The sequence below is a fragment of the Euleptes europaea genome, chromosome 3 (assembly GCF_029931775.1).
Source record: "Euleptes europaea isolate rEulEur1 chromosome 3, rEulEur1.hap1, whole genome shotgun sequence".
Classification (NCBI taxonomy): domain Eukaryota; kingdom Metazoa; phylum Chordata; class Lepidosauria; order Squamata; family Sphaerodactylidae; genus Euleptes; species Euleptes europaea.
The window spans coordinates 24,695,844-24,711,102 of record NC_079314.1 but is presented as its reverse complement, the minus strand read 5'-3'; the positions used below and the strand labels follow the sequence as shown (position 1 = coordinate 24,711,102).

Sequence of the window (15,259 nt, the reverse complement as noted above, 5' to 3'; positions counted from 1 at the left end):
CGGCATTCCCCGGCCCAACGGCCAGCTGGGAGGCAGACAGGCCCGCTCTGTGCGCCCCCCGCCTCCCAGCTGGCCGTCGGGGCAGGGAACGCCGGCTCGCGTCGTTCTGGCGCGCCCAGCTCTGTGTGCCCCGCGTGCCGGCGTTCCCCGCCCCGACGGCCAGCTGGGAGGCGGGGGGAGGGCGCACGGAGCGGCTGGGCGCGCCAGAACAACACGAGCCAGCGTTCCCCGCCCCGACGGCCAGCTGGGGGGGGGGGGCGTCTTATGGAGAAAAAAATACGGTAAGTTATCAAGATATATAGTCCTTCCAGCTTCTGTGTTATTGATGGATTCTTCCTATTTTTAAAAAAAAAGGTTGGTTTGTTGAGGATGGTTTACATTTTTAAGGCTTTCCCCAGTTTATTTTCCTTCAAGAAATACCGAGTTCATGAGAGAGAACTGATAAAAAACATGTTACTCTGAAGGCTTGAATAGCTTCGTTTGTACTCTGCCTTCCTCCCCAGTAGGGACCTCAAGGGGCTTACATCATTCTGCTCACAACCATGTGAGATAGGTTAGACTGAATGTGTGTGACTGGCCCAAGAAAACCATTGGATTTGAACCTGGGTCTCCCAGATCCTAGTCTGACACACTTACCATTATACCATGCATTATCAGGCCAAACTGAATAATTGACTTGAATAACAGAATCCCTGCTTGGTTAATCTTTTGATCTCTGGTTCTTCTTTCGAAGCATCCCTGTAAAACAAAGTCAGCAGATAAATCTGGAATTTTGTCAAGGAGAGTCTCATCCGAGGGGCCTTCCCTGGCATTAAAATCCTGCCCCCCGAGGAAAAGCTTAGCTATAGGGAATTTCGTAAAAAGTACTTCAAGTAGACAATAAATATTTCTATCTATACCAGGCAGGCACCATTTACAGATTGCTTTATGTACTTCTTAACATAGCAGTGGAAGACCTTTTTTTTTCTTTGCAGAAAAGGGATTTACTTAAACAATAGGAAACACCCTGCTTTGTTTCTGTTGTCACTTAAGCGGTTCACATAAGTTATTAATTCTTCAGAGGGGGCTGTGGATCAGTGGTTTAGCCCATGCTTTTTATATACAGGGGGTTTCAGGTTCAGTTGGACCTCCAGATGGAGGAGGCCAAATAAGCTATGTTGGGAAATACCTTTTCCGGCCTGAAACAGGAGAAATGCTGCCAACTAGAGTAGACTGCACAATGGTGTACTTGGTCCAAAAGTAGTTTCAGGTGGACACCATTGCATGTTTTGCTGCTAGAAATTGTTGCAGTGCCCCTTCATATGACATCCCCTTATTTAATAATTAATAACCGCAAGGGACTAAGATATGTATTTACAGCGTACATTTTTATTTCAGTTTCAAACCTGAGCATCACGTGTGTAACTAAGCCCGCATCCCACTGAGCAATTACCAAGTCAGTGCTTAATGACCCTATTGCCTTCCGAATCCTCTGTGAATAGCAAGTCATAACACGACTTCAGCCTAATCTCTGCTCCTGCAGGTAGTTGGGGCCCACTCTCTGCAGGAAAACAAGCCCCGACGCAGTCTCTATAGGCTGGGCTGGGTCCTCGGTTGCTTTTCTCCCACAGAGGCCGTTTCGGCAAACAAAGGTTTCCTCGCTCGCCAGAAAAGCGGTGAGAAATCACTCTGTGGCCCTCAGAATCTTGACTGAACAAGGGGATGGTACATCCTAGCTGGCTGTTCTCGGGCCCTTTATCGGAAACGCAAAGAGCCGTGACTGTTTCTGAGGGAACCCCTGGCGTGTTTTGGTTAAAGCCTTTCAGTTTCACGGCTGCGCCTCTCCTCTCCAGCCGAGGATCTATATTCTCAGAGTTTGAGGAGTCACTCAGGCAGCTCTTGCTGCAGGAGAAGCAGCTTCTGTCTCTTCTCAGAGCCTTTGGGTTTGGGCTAGTCTGAGAATCCAGGGTACTGGATGTTCTCCAGCCGCCATTTTTGTCTCTCAGTGGTGACCTGGAGACAGCAGTATGCTCAGTAACCCCATTTGCCTCCAGGTGCTGAGTGGAGTCTAAGTCCTCATCTTCTGTGGTAGATTTCCCCCCCTTAGCTCGATCCATCCATCTGCTGTTACTCTGAGCAGAGGTCCGAGGGGCATAACGTTGTACGAGTTTGAATTCCCGAAGTGGCAGAATTGAGGAGGCTGCCAACTGGCTTCTCTTCCCTTCTAGTGATTCACACCCTTGCAGGTCGCAGTTGATTTGTGATGCAGCACCTGACAGCCCTGTGTTTGTTTTGGCTTTCTTCTCACCTAGGGGGGAAAATGTTGAATCTTAACTGAGCCAGACGCATCAATACACATAGACTTTAGACCTGCCTGGTAAATAACCTTACACCTCACCCCTATCCGTGCAGGTCAATTGTGAACATCATTTTTACGGGGTACAGTATGCAGCTTTAAGGTTGACGATGAAGAAATTGAAATTGTTAATGATTTTCTATTCCTTGGCCCCATCATCGACCAAAAGGGAGACTGCAACCAAGAAATCAGAAGGAGATTGAGTCTGGGAAGGGCAGCCATGAAGGAGCCAGAAAAGATCCTTAAGGGCAAGGATGTGTCACTGTTGGCCAAGTTCAAGATAATTTATACCATAGTATTCCCCATTTCTGTGTACAGGTGCGAAACGTGGACGAAGAAGAAAGCTGACAGGAAGATTTCATTTGAAATGTGGTGTTGGGGGAGAGTTTTACGGATATTGTCCAAAAAGACAAATAAGTGAGTTCTAGATCAAATCATGCCTGAATTCTCCCTAGAGGCTAAAATGACTAAACTGAGGCTATCGTACTTTGGTCACATGGTGAGAAGACAAAAGAGTTTGTGTAGGGGAGGCTGCCTGTTGCATTTCTGCATGAGTGCACGGCCTAGGCCTTGATTCCTTCTTTCCAGACCAGAAGCTTGCCCAGAGCACAGACTTGTTCTGCAAGAGCTTTTAACTGCATGCAGGGTGAGTAGCTCTTGCACACTATCAGAAATTCCACAGGCTTCAAAAACACAAGGAAACAAATAACTACAGATAAGTAGTGTTAGAACCGCTGCCACCTGGCCTGCCTGTCGGCGATTTCATATTGTTGTTTTGTTCAAAATGTAGTATGCTGAGACATGAGAGTGGATGGCGTGGAATCGCTAATCGGGTGTAAACTGGGAACTCCCTGGCTTAAGCCTCTCAGGCATGATAAAACTGACCTACCTTACAGGGTTGTTGTAAGGACACGGCAATGTTTTTGTGCAGCATCTCGAACACTAAAGAAAGCTCTATGTAAATGTTAATTACTGTTGTCACTCTCTCAGTGGGCATACCTGAGGGCTGGCAGCTACCCAAGGTAGCTCTTGAGCCAAGCCACAAGCAGCCTAGACTGCAGCCGTTCCACATTCTTGCAATCACATGGGGGGGGGCCCTCAAAAGCCAAGCAGAGTTAGTTTTCACTGTCCTCCTCAGCCACCTTTTTCAAAGCTGCCTCGAGTTTGCTTCCGCGGTTTTCAATGCGATGCAGCCGCAATGGCAGCACAGGAGCTGGGGCCGACATTCCAGCGACCTGCAGTGCGGTAGGACGACAACCGTTTTGGAGGCTGTTGTGTATGGGTGTGTGTTTTTTTGTGAAGTGTTTTCACAATGAAAGGTGCAATAGAAGTGTGAAATAATAAAACCTTCTACAAAACTTTTGCCAGCATACCTGTTTTTTTACAAATCCAAACCTTCCCCAGCAGCACAGTTTTACCTTTCAAGGACCTTGGGGTTAATAGCTAATGACTGCACCAGAACTCCCAGTTTTCCACTCATTGAGCAAGAGGTTGTGTTCAGATCATGAGATAATGTTTAAAAAAAGAATATACAAGAACCAAGTCCCCAGAGCCCCACCCGGTGATCGCAAGAACTGCAACCTCCGTATATTAGAAAGAAGGGTTAGATTCCGTCACCTTAAGCAGACACTGAAATCGCTGCTGCCGCCAACGTTGAAGTTTGTACTGATGTTAAAAAGGAATCATGCGAATCTTACAGAATTCAAATTTCTGTTTCCAGGCTGGGGTGATAACGTCTCCCTGCTTGGCTTCTATGTATTTGTTTTGCTACCTCATAGTACCTTCCTCCAGACTGAGCAAGGCACCTTCCCCTTACTCAACAGCCTCTTGCGTTAGGGAAATGCATCTTGCCCCAAAAGCACGACAAGTCAAAGGGACCTAATCGACTCAGTGTATGTCCTACTTTTTGGTCATAAGATTTGCAAAGCTGCTTGTGTGTGCGAAGAGCCGTCAAGTCACAGCCGACTTATGGCAACCCAGTAAGGTTTTCAAGGCAAGAGACTAAAGAGGTGGTTTTCCATTGCTTGCCTCTGTATAGTGACCATAGTATTCCCTGGTGGTCTCCCTTCTAAGTACTAGCCAGAACCAACCCTGCTTAGCTCCTGAGATCTGAGGAGATCAAGCTAGCCTGGGCCAGCCAGGTCAGGGCCAAAGCTCAGCTGCTTACAACATTTTAAAAACCACGGTATTTGGCATCCCTGTTCTGCCAGGTTCCTCACCCTTAGAGGTACAATGAGCATTCACTGGCTACAATGGTCAGACTGGGAAACACTTTCTGCAGAATCCTGCATTTGATGTGTACCCTTAATAGTTTGTATACACCAGGGGTGTCCAATCTTTTGGCTTCCCTGGGCCACATTGGAAGAAGAATTGTCTTGGGCCACACATAAAATACACTAACAATAGCTGATTTATAATGTTTTAAGTAAATTTACAATTTTGTGTTGGGCCGCATTCATAGCTGTCCTGGGCCGCAGTTTGGACAAGCCTGGTATAGACCTTCCTAGAATTATGTACTGTGTACGATTAGCAAGCCTCTAGCCCCTCAGGCAAGCTTTCCACTTTTGGCCTGTTTGCTGAGAAGCTCAAGGGCCATTGTAGGAGATGAGGGTGTAGTCAGTTTCTGCAGAGTAGCATGAACTCTAGCCCCCTCTTACAACACATTCAGTGCTGCTTTACAGAAGAGGGTCCATAGCTAAAGGCCCAGCGTTTGATCCCGTTGCAACTGTTGCACTAGTGGATGTGCTTTCCTCCACCAGAAGGTGCAAGATGCTCTTCTGAACAGTTGCAGGGATCCAACCCAGGGTGCTTTTCCCCAGAGAAGCCTGTCAGTCATTAAGAGCTCATTCCTGAGATTGGGGGGGGGGCAATTGGGTGTAGGAGGCGGTGTGACCCCCACTGCCAGCTTAAGTGCCCCCCACTGCCAGCTTATTCTTTAATAAGAGGCGGTGGGGGCAGTTCCATTGGCGCCTGGGTGTCATGGAGCTGCAAGCCATTTCCCCAGTGGCACAGTCTCTCCGGGACTTAAAGCCTGGAAGAGACATGCGCTGGCGTGGGGTGGGGTTGTGTTCCTGGGGGCAGAGCTGACAGTTAGCTTCCTAAACCCCTCCAGCCCAGGAACGCCCCCTCTAGCAACAGCACTGCTGCTCCAGGTTTTTCCTGGCACCGTCTCGCTATTTTCTATGGGGGAAAATGCCCCATTTTCTGGAGAAAACATTTAAAAAGGCTTTTTATAAGTCTTTCGGCGGCCGGGGAACTGCTTTGGAGGCGCCGCAGTGGCGTCGCGGCCATGCTGTTCCCGGCTGCCAAAAGGCTCAGGAATGGGCTGTAAGTGGCCCTCACTTAGTACCCATACAGTTTGAAACCTCTGATACACAGCCGTTAACGTATTAGTATTTAGGATACTTGTGGAAGAGTATTCATACACTCCTCTCCAGCTGGGCCCTACGCAAGCAGAAGCTGCCTTCTGTGTACATGTTCCTAGCTGGAAAGAGGACGCCGTGCGCCCCAGTGGGTGGTGAATGTTTTGCTGGCTTGATCCACCAGCTGGGGCTGTAGGCGCTGAGCCTCAAAACAAATACTGCACAACAGAAGCTGCTCTGCGGTTTCAGCTGCTCCTTGTAGCACCGACTGCTGCCTCGGGGACTGACACAGCTCCTGGGGCTAGGCCTGCATGCTGCCTCCGCTCTTCCCCACACACACTCCAGTATATATAAAGACCACTTTGAACCTTCCCATTGTCACTCCTCCTATTCTCCTATGTGAATAAAACTGGACTGTTTGAAAGACTTATAGCACAGAAGTGGGGATTTGTGAGGAGTGACAGGAGAGTCCCAGTTTCTGCCCTGCTGCCTCCCACTTGCCTCCCTTACCCTTGCATCTCCTTGCTGCCGTCCTCCCCCTCCGGGACTTCCTTTCTGCCACCCTGGCCACATTCTGCCCTCCCCGCCAGTGCGGCAAATGGGAGAGGGGAAGCTAGCTGGTGGGGAGGCAAGCTGGAACCTGCTTCCTCTCGTCGCAAGTGGCTGTCACCGCTACGGTTCTGCACCCATCTTTTGGGTCACTAAAGGGTGGGTGGGTGGTTGTTTGTTTTTGTTTTGCAACCTCTGCAAAGGTGGTGACATTGCTGTTAACTGTAAGGGATTGTTATAAAGGTAAAGGTCCCCTGTGCAAGCACCAGGTCATTACTGACCCATGAGTCACATCCCGATGTTTACTAGGCAGACTGTTTAAAGGGTGGTTTGCCATTGCCTTCCCCAGTCGTCTACACGTTACCCCCAGCAAGCTGGGTACTCGTTTTACCGACCTCGGAAGGATGGAAGTCCGAGTTAACCTTGAGCCAGCTACCTGAAACCGACTCCCATCGGGATCAAAGTCAGGTCGTGAGCAGAGCTTTTGACTGCAGCACTGCAGCTTACCACTCTGCGCCATGGGGCCCTCTGAGGGGTTGTTACCCCCCACCTTACTAACATTGTTTTTAATAAAACTCAGGGTTTGCACAATTCTGTATCCTAGTGACGGCCGAATGTGATGTGTGGATCTGTTTACCTAAATGTGGGCCAGCCTTTAAGTCGGGTGGGGAACGTCAGGCCCGGGGGCCGTATAAGGCCCGCGAAATCATTTGGTCTGGCCCTTCATGGGTCCTGGCAGATCTCTAGCTCAGAAGGATGCTGCCCTGCCTGAATCTCTTGGGCCCAGCTGGGGACAGCAGAGCTCAAAAGTGAGTCACTCTATGTGGCAAACACTTGAAGCCGTCTCCGGTCGTGCCTCTTTGCTAAATGTCTGACCAAATATAGCAGGCTAATTTTTAAGTTGATAATTTTGTATGGCCCACGAAGGATGTTATAAATATCCAATGGCCCTTGGCAGAAAAAAGGTTCCCCATCCCTGCTTTAAGTTACTAGATACAGGGAGTTCATCTTGGGTTGGTGTGATTTGACTTTGATCGTGAGAATTTGTACGAGATGTCTTTTGAACTATGCCTATTAAAGGTTAATGAAATGAAATACAGGGAGTCAAGGAAGGCCAAAGGGCGAGGGTAGAACACAAACCAACTCAGCTTAACACATAACAACATGTGGATTCAAATGAACACCCAGTTCTTTGCCTCTGAGAAATGCAACGTTCAGTGGTGCAAACAAGAAGAGGTTCACCTTTGGCTAGTACTTCATTCTGACCTCACCGGACCTATACAAATACAGACTTCAAGAAGGAATCTTTTTTTTTTAAAGGCCTTTCAAGCCACTTTGCACTGCAGCTTCCCAACTCCTTCCCACCGCAAGTGTCTAGGAGAAGGAGTTGCTGTCCCCTGGGGCGGGGAGAACCCCACATACCTTCTGCTTGAGTCATGAAGAAGGTGGAGATGGTGGTTTGCTTGGTGAAGGGAAGAGGCGCTTTTTCCAGAGCAGGATACAGCAAGGGCCTGTTCTGCATGCTTAAATTTGGCTTAGCTATTAGGGTCTGTGAGAGAACAGAGAAACGCAGGATTAGAACTCATGACACCATCACGGACAACGCTACGGCCTGCTCCGCAATAGCAGTTAAGCCCACATCCCTTAGCTTCCGAATGATTCGCTGCCATCGTTGCAAGTGGATTGAAGCAGGATCCATCGGCAACACCCCAACTGCAACTCCTCGGATGAACCGAGTCAAATTGAGGTTACTAGTGGTGAGGTTCTAGTACTACTAGGCAACCTGAAAATGAATACGTTTCCACGTCCGGATGGCATGCCCGAGGATTTTTAAGGAGCTCCAATGAGAAATTATCAAAGTACTAACCAGCACATGTAACGGGTTGCTAAAATAGACCTCCGTACAGGAAGGGATGGAAAGTAGCCAGTGTTGCCACTTTACCTGTTTTTAGAACAGTCCGGGGAGGGGGGGAGATCCAGGAAAAAGAGTTGGTTTTTATATGACAACTTTCTCTACCACTTAAGGTAGACACAAACCAGCTTACAATCACCTTCCATTCCTCTCCCCACAACAGACACCCTGTGAGGTCGGTGGGGCTGAGAGAGCTGTGACTAGCCCAAGGTCACCCAGCTGCACCCAAGGTCACTCCTAGGGCAGGGGACCACCAACGGATTATTATCAGTAGAACGTAACGTCCTTCGGGGATGTACCAGGAGATGAGGTCCCGATATGTGCGAAGATAGCACAAAGTGCAGCAGTTTGTAGCTCTCTCTTGCTTTAATACTGGGTGCATTTCCAATTTTGCTTATAGAAAACTAAGGCGTTTATACGTTTAAATTCCATAAATACACCATTTAATACTATTTTATATGCTAAGTTATAAATAATGTATTTTATGTTATCAGAGCAACAAAATAGGTTCACTTGTTAGGAAAGTATTGCACATAAATATTTAAATTTTCCCCGAAATTAGAAATGGAAAATTTTCCACAGAATAAGTAAGCAGTAGAAAATTTTCCACCCCCACCCACCCGCCCACATACAATTAACTAAATCTGTGGGCAAATAAAAATGGTTTCACCTGTTACCTAATGCTTAACAAGCTAGGAGCCAGGTGAGTTGCTGCATGGAAGACATTCTACAATCAAGGAGCCATCACCAAAAAAGGCCTGTGATGGGTGGGTACCACCCAGCTTCCTTCTGGTTGGATCCACTCTTCTAATGGGGGTGCTCGTCCCCCAAAACAATGGATCTGAAGCACTTGGAACAGCTGATGGTTCAAATGCTACTTTTTAAAAAATAATAGTTTTATACAAAACCTTAATGTAGGTCTCTGGTGCTCTGAACAAAAACTCTGAAGACTCAAAAATAAGCAGACCCACACCCTCTCTACCTCTCCTCACTCATACAAAGTCCAATGAAGACACCCCCCTTTCCCGAGAGGCATCAAAAAGTGTATTAATTTATTTAAAACATTTATTTGCCAGCTTCCTAATTTGCAGAACTCAAGGCGGTTTACAATGCAAAGAAAGCAATGATTAAAAACACACACATAAAAGACTATATTAAATGGACGCACAGAAGAGGAAAATATTTTCCCAGCCCTGCCTATCAACCCATTACCTGCATTTTACGTCTTTTGAAGGCTGAAGTATCCAGCCAGACGCCACAAGCCTCCCGCTTCTCCTCTGCAGGAGTTCTGCCCTTCCGTTTCATCTGCGTTCAGACGACGAGAGACTTTCTGTAGCCTAAGAGGGAGCACAGGAGGTGGCATTCTAAGATTCTAGTCCTCATGGTTGCAAAGAAAAGTGTTGAAAATGATGTGCACCCGAACGGCTTTGTGACTGGCTGAACGTTGGGTTTTTACCTTGTGACTGTTAAGCCAAATTACCATCTTTCATCTTCTCAATATCTTTCCACTCATTCCAGTTTCCTGGCACTTGTCACAATTTGCACTCCTCTTCCAGGCCCATCCCAGTATCTTTGGGCAAAAGGCTTTTGTCCGGGCACAATTAACAATTCTGAGCTGAAGAACAGCCAGCAATCTGTTGCCACTGGCATATTAGAAAGTCCTTCCTGTTAAATTTGGAGCTAGGTATGTTTTGCCTGAAGAGGAGAAGACTGAGAGGGTATATGATAACCATCTCCAAGTACTTGAAGGGCTGTCATATAGAGGATGGTGCCAAGTTGTTTTCTGTTGCCCCAGAAGCTCGGACCAGAACCAATGGGTTGAAATTAAAACAAAAGAGTTTCCGTCTAGACATTAGGAAGAACTTTCTAACAGTTAGAGCGGTTCCTCAGGGGAACAGGCTTCCTCGGGAGGTGGTGAGCTCTCCTTCCCTGGAGGTTTTTAAGCAGAGGCTAGTTGGCCATCTGTCAGCAATGCTGATTCTATGACCTTAGGCAGATCATGAGAGGAAGGGCATCTTGGCCATCTTCTGGGCATGGATTAGGGGTCACTGGGGGCGTGGGGGGGGAGGTAGTTGTGAATTTCCTGCATTGTGCAGGGGGGTTCGACTAGATGACCCTGGTGGTTCCTTCCAACTCTATAATTCTATGAAATTTCACTACCTGGCTAGCTCAATCTCATCAGCTCTCGGAAGCTAATAAGAGTCAGCCCTTCTTAGGTCTTAGGTGGAAGACTACCAAGGAAGTCCAGCGTTCCTATGCAGACACAGGCAATAACAAGCCACCTCTGAACACCCTATGAGATTGCTATAAATTGACTATGACTTGATAGTAACAACAACAACACTCAAATTTCCCATGGTTACAGGTTTCTTAAAAGTTCCAGCGTATTTACAATTCAGAATGGGTTGCCTGAAAGGCATCCCAAGTTCACAAACTGTGAACAATGATCCTGCTGTAGATTAACAAAAGAACTACAGCTGATCACCAAGCTGGCCATTGAATAGGGTTGCCAAACTCCAGGTACTGAAATGAATAACAGCAGAAAATTGCCCAGCTTTTTTTTTAGATAACCAAAAGTGTAATTACTTATAAGATAATGTACATTACCAACCAATATATATATATAAACAGTCCTATAGCATCATATATATGTCTAAATCAATCCAGCTAATAGAGTCCACATTGGAGTATTATTATCAGCCACTTAACTTCCTTTTTGCAAAGTATCAGCACTTGTTTACTCTATCCAAATGTTTGAAATGGATTGATCTAAACAATTTACTAGCAGCTGGGACTCTACTGTTTAGTCTTCTGGTAGCATGTGTGGGGTGGCCAACTCTGGGTTGGGAAATACTTGGTGATTTGGGGGTGGGGCTTGGATAGTGTTGCCAACCTCCAGGTACTGGCAAATAAGTAATCAGCCTGCTGTAATGTTAGTTACAAACTTATAAACACAGCAGCATAAGACGACAAAACACATAAATCAGACTATGCAAAGAGTGCTATATTCTATGTGCAGTAGTCAAATACAGTGAATAAATATATACAGTGATGTTAGCTAAACAAATAGAACTACATACAAAAGTTAAACGTTCTTTTTTAGAACCAGTGTCTTTGGAGTTATTGTCCATAAGTATCCTTTCAAGGTTGCCGCATTTGGGTGCCTTGTTGTTGAAGTGCAATACGGAGTTGTATCCTGTTGATTGCACTGACAATATGAAGTTGGGATCATACAAATTTCACAGTCCAAGGTGTATAACAGGGATCCGAATTAACTCCCACTTTCGACCTGAGGTCTTCATCAGAATATATCAGAATATGTTCAAGGAAGTTAATATGCCTGCACTTCAACAACAAGGCACCCAAATGTGGCAACCTTGAAAGGATTACTTATGGACAATAACTCCAAAGACACTGGTTCTAAAAAAAAAGTTTAACTTTTGTATATAGTTCTATTTGTTTAGCTAACATCACTGTATATATTTATTCACTGTATTTGACTACTGCACATAGTACTTTGCATAGTAAGGTTTATGTGTTTTGTTGTCTTATGCTGCTGTGTTTATAAGTTTGTAACCTCCAGGTACTGGCTGGAGATCTTCTGCTATTATAACTGATCTCCAGGCAACAGAGATCATTTCACCTGGAGAAAATGGGCCACAGAAACCCATACCGTCTTTTGCAACTGGTCAAAATACCAATTTAAGGCTGCGATTCCCAGCATGGTCACTTGGAAATAAACAACACTGAAAATCAGTAAAACCAAAAGGAAAGTTTGTTACGGACTAAGATGCTTATTGTGGCATATGTTTTTGTAGGCTGAAAGGTCTTTCCTTTTCCTTTTTGGTGCCACTGAATTAACCGAAAGGACTGCGGCTCAATGGCTGGGCATTTGCTTTGTCTGCAGGAAGTCCCAGGTTCAAATCCTCACCAGCTCTAGTTAAAAGGATGAGATAGATGATATGAAAGATCTCTGCCAAAGACCCCAGAGAGCCGCTGACAGAATAGAAAACATTGACCTTGGTAGACGGGCTTACTATAAGGCAGCTCCAAGTAGCCATGTATGGACATGCATATTTATAAGGATTGTTTTGTGGATACTGGATGAGATGGACTTTGCATGCAGGAGGTCCTGGGTTCAATTCCCAGCATCTCTAGTTTTAAATGGGATCAGGTGGGAGATGATGTGACACTGGAGAGCTGCTGTCAGTCAGAGTAGCCAATACTGACCTTGATGGACCTGCATTCTGGTTCTGTATAAGGCAGTATCATGTTTTGAGCCATGGCTCAGTGGTAGAGCACCTGTTTGCATGCAGAAGATCCCAGGTTCAGTCCCTGGCAGCTCCAAATAAAAGAATCAGGAAGGAGGGGATGTGAAAGACTCCCATCTGAGATCCTGGACAGCCGCTGCCGGCCAGAGCAGACAACACTGTAGGCCAGTTCTCTAACTCAGCTTTCCCATTAAAAAAGGAAATTGGTTTAAACATGGTATACTTTGACTGGTAACTCTGTTAGAAAGCACGTCCAGCACACATCCCCAATTCATGACTGCAGTTCTAACCCTTATTTGGAAGTAAACAGGGCCTATCTTGACCAACTTCCACGTTATTTGGTTCTCGTAGGTTATCTGGGCTGTGTAACCGTGGTCTTGGTATTTTCTTTCCTGACGTTTCGCCAGCAGCTGTGGCCGGCATCTTCAGAGGAGTAATACTGAAAATGGCCACTTTGGCAATTGGACTCTATGGCATTGAAGCCCCTCCGCCTCCCTCAGGCTCCAACCCACCCCCAAAAAAAATAGGGACCCGGCAACCCTACTTGGCAGGTAGGAACGCTGCAGCAAAACTGGAAGGCAGATTTCCAATTTAAACAATTGCAATTTAAACAATTCCACGTTATTTGATTAGAGGTGGAAGCCTTGATTCCTGTCCTCCACATGCCCCATAAAATGTCACAGTGCAATTTTCTATCACATTGCCATCTGACGAAGTGGCCCACTTTCAAATCATATTGAAACAAATGTTGTTAGAATTGAAGATGCCACTAGATGAACCTGGCCAAAACAGAGAGTCTTCTTGTGGGACCACCTTCAAAATGAACAGATTTATTGGGGCAGAAGCCAAACAGCCCCCTCAACCACAAAAGCTGCCTAACTGGCCATTGAATAGGATTGCCAACCTCCAGGAACGAGCTGGAGATCCCCTGCTATTACAACTGATCTCCATCCCACAGAGATCAGTTCACCTGGAGAAAATGGCCGCTTTGGCCATTGGACTCTATGGCATTATAGTCCCTCCCCTCACCAAACCCCACCCTCCCCAGGCTCCGCCCCCAAAATCTCCAGGTATTTCCCAACCCAAAGCTGGCAGCCCTATCCTTAGCAGTGATTGGCCCCTGCTTTCTCCTCCGTTTCCCTTCGGAGGCTTGGAAGTAGGGTTGCCAACCTCCAGGTACTAGCTGGAGACCTCCTGCTATTACAACTGATCTCCAGCCAATAGAGACCAGTCCCCCTGGAGAAAATGGCCACTTTGGCAATTGGACTCTATGGCATTGAAGCCCCTCCGCTTCCCTCAGGCACCAACCCCCCCCCCCCAAAAAAAAAATAGGGACCCGGCAACCTTACTTGGCAGGTAGGAACGCTGCAGCAAAACTGGAAGGCTGATTTCCAATTTAAACAATTGCAATTTAAACAATTGCAATTGATTTTTGCGTGCGCCCTTTGCACTGCTGATCTCACTCACGCAGAGGAGGAGGCGAACAGACGGCAACCCTGAGCCCCGGAACCGACTTACTTGCAAACGGCCGCTCCCATCCACAAGGGAAGGAGGGATTCCCCGGGTTTCTTCCTTCCCGCCGGCCAGACCCCGCCTCCTCCAGCCCAAATGTACCCAATGGCAGAAGAGACGCCCCCTTCTCTGACCCCTCCTCCCCCGCCCAGATGAGGCCGGTGGATTTGCACGAGGAGGGGGGAGACAAGGCGGGACCCCCTTCCTCGGGAAAACTAAAAATTATGAATGGAGCCGTAGATATTAAGATCTTGTTAGAATGCTGGTACATCCGATTCCACGGCGAAAACCTTCCAGGTTGCCCAGCATACTGACAATTGGGGGGGGGGGGTGTTAAGTGAATCAATGTCCTCCAAAATGTCCTATATTTGACAGCCTTGCTCAGATCTTGCAAACAGGGCCGTGGCTTCCTTTATTGAGTCCATCCATCTCTTGTTGGGTCTTCCTCTTTTCCTGCTGCCCTCCACTTTTCCTAGCATGACCGTCTTTTCCAGTGACTCTTGTCGTCTCATGATGGGGCCAAAATACGACAGCCTCAGTTTAGCCATTTTAGCTTCCAGGGTCAGTTCAGGCTTGACTTGATCTAGAACCCACTGATTTGTTTCATTGGCAGTCCGCGGTATCCGTAACACTCTCCTCCAACACCACATTTCAAAGGCGTCTACTTTCTTGTTGGGAAAGAATTACAAGCAGAAAGTTGTATCATGGGACAGGGTAAAAGCCGTAACGGGCCGGAACGGGCATTAAACAAATAATAGTTCCACAAAAAAACAGTGGTATGCGTTGCAGATACTCCAGAATAATATTTTAGAAATCAAAACGCAGAGAGAGTGCGCATTTATTAACCTTTTCCAGGACAAAATGCCTCCGGAACACCCTGGAATGGCCAGGAACGAGCATTAAACAAATTATACTGAACCAGACCCTTGGTCCATCAAAGTCAGTATTGTCTACTCAGACTGGCAGTGGCTCTCTGGGGTCTCAGGTGGAGGTCTTTCACATCACCTACTTGCCCGGTCCCTTTAACTGGAGATGCCAGGGATTTAACCTGGGACCTTCTGCATGCCAAGCAGATGCTCTACCACAGAGCTACAGCCCTTCCTCTACTCAGACTGGCAGTGGTTGTCCCAGGTTGTTTAACACAGATATTCTTTAATCCGGCTTGCAGTTGAAACTTCTGTAGTATCTTGAACTGGCGGATTGTAGCCCCTTCTGTAGGGCCACCTAGAATATACCATCTTAACTCAGGCAGTGGGTGAGAATGAAATCGAGTGCAATAATAAAGGGAAGGTGGGGAGGATGTGCCTTGTGTACAGTG

At 46.9% G+C, this 15,259-nt stretch overlaps 1 protein-coding gene across 1 annotated transcript; it reads right to left on the bottom strand.

Annotated features, from left to right (window-relative positions):
• Positions 1-1,398: 1,398 nt before the first annotated feature.
• AUNIP (aurora kinase A and ninein interacting protein) lies at positions 1,399-9,541 on the bottom strand. Its single transcript, XM_056847488.1, is given in 3 exon segments — positions 1,399-2,287; positions 7,669-7,795; positions 9,371-9,541. Coding segments are annotated over 3 exon segments (1,149 nt in total). The 3' UTR covers positions 1,399-1,436.
• Between the last annotated feature and the right edge of the window lie 5,718 nt (positions 9,542-15,259).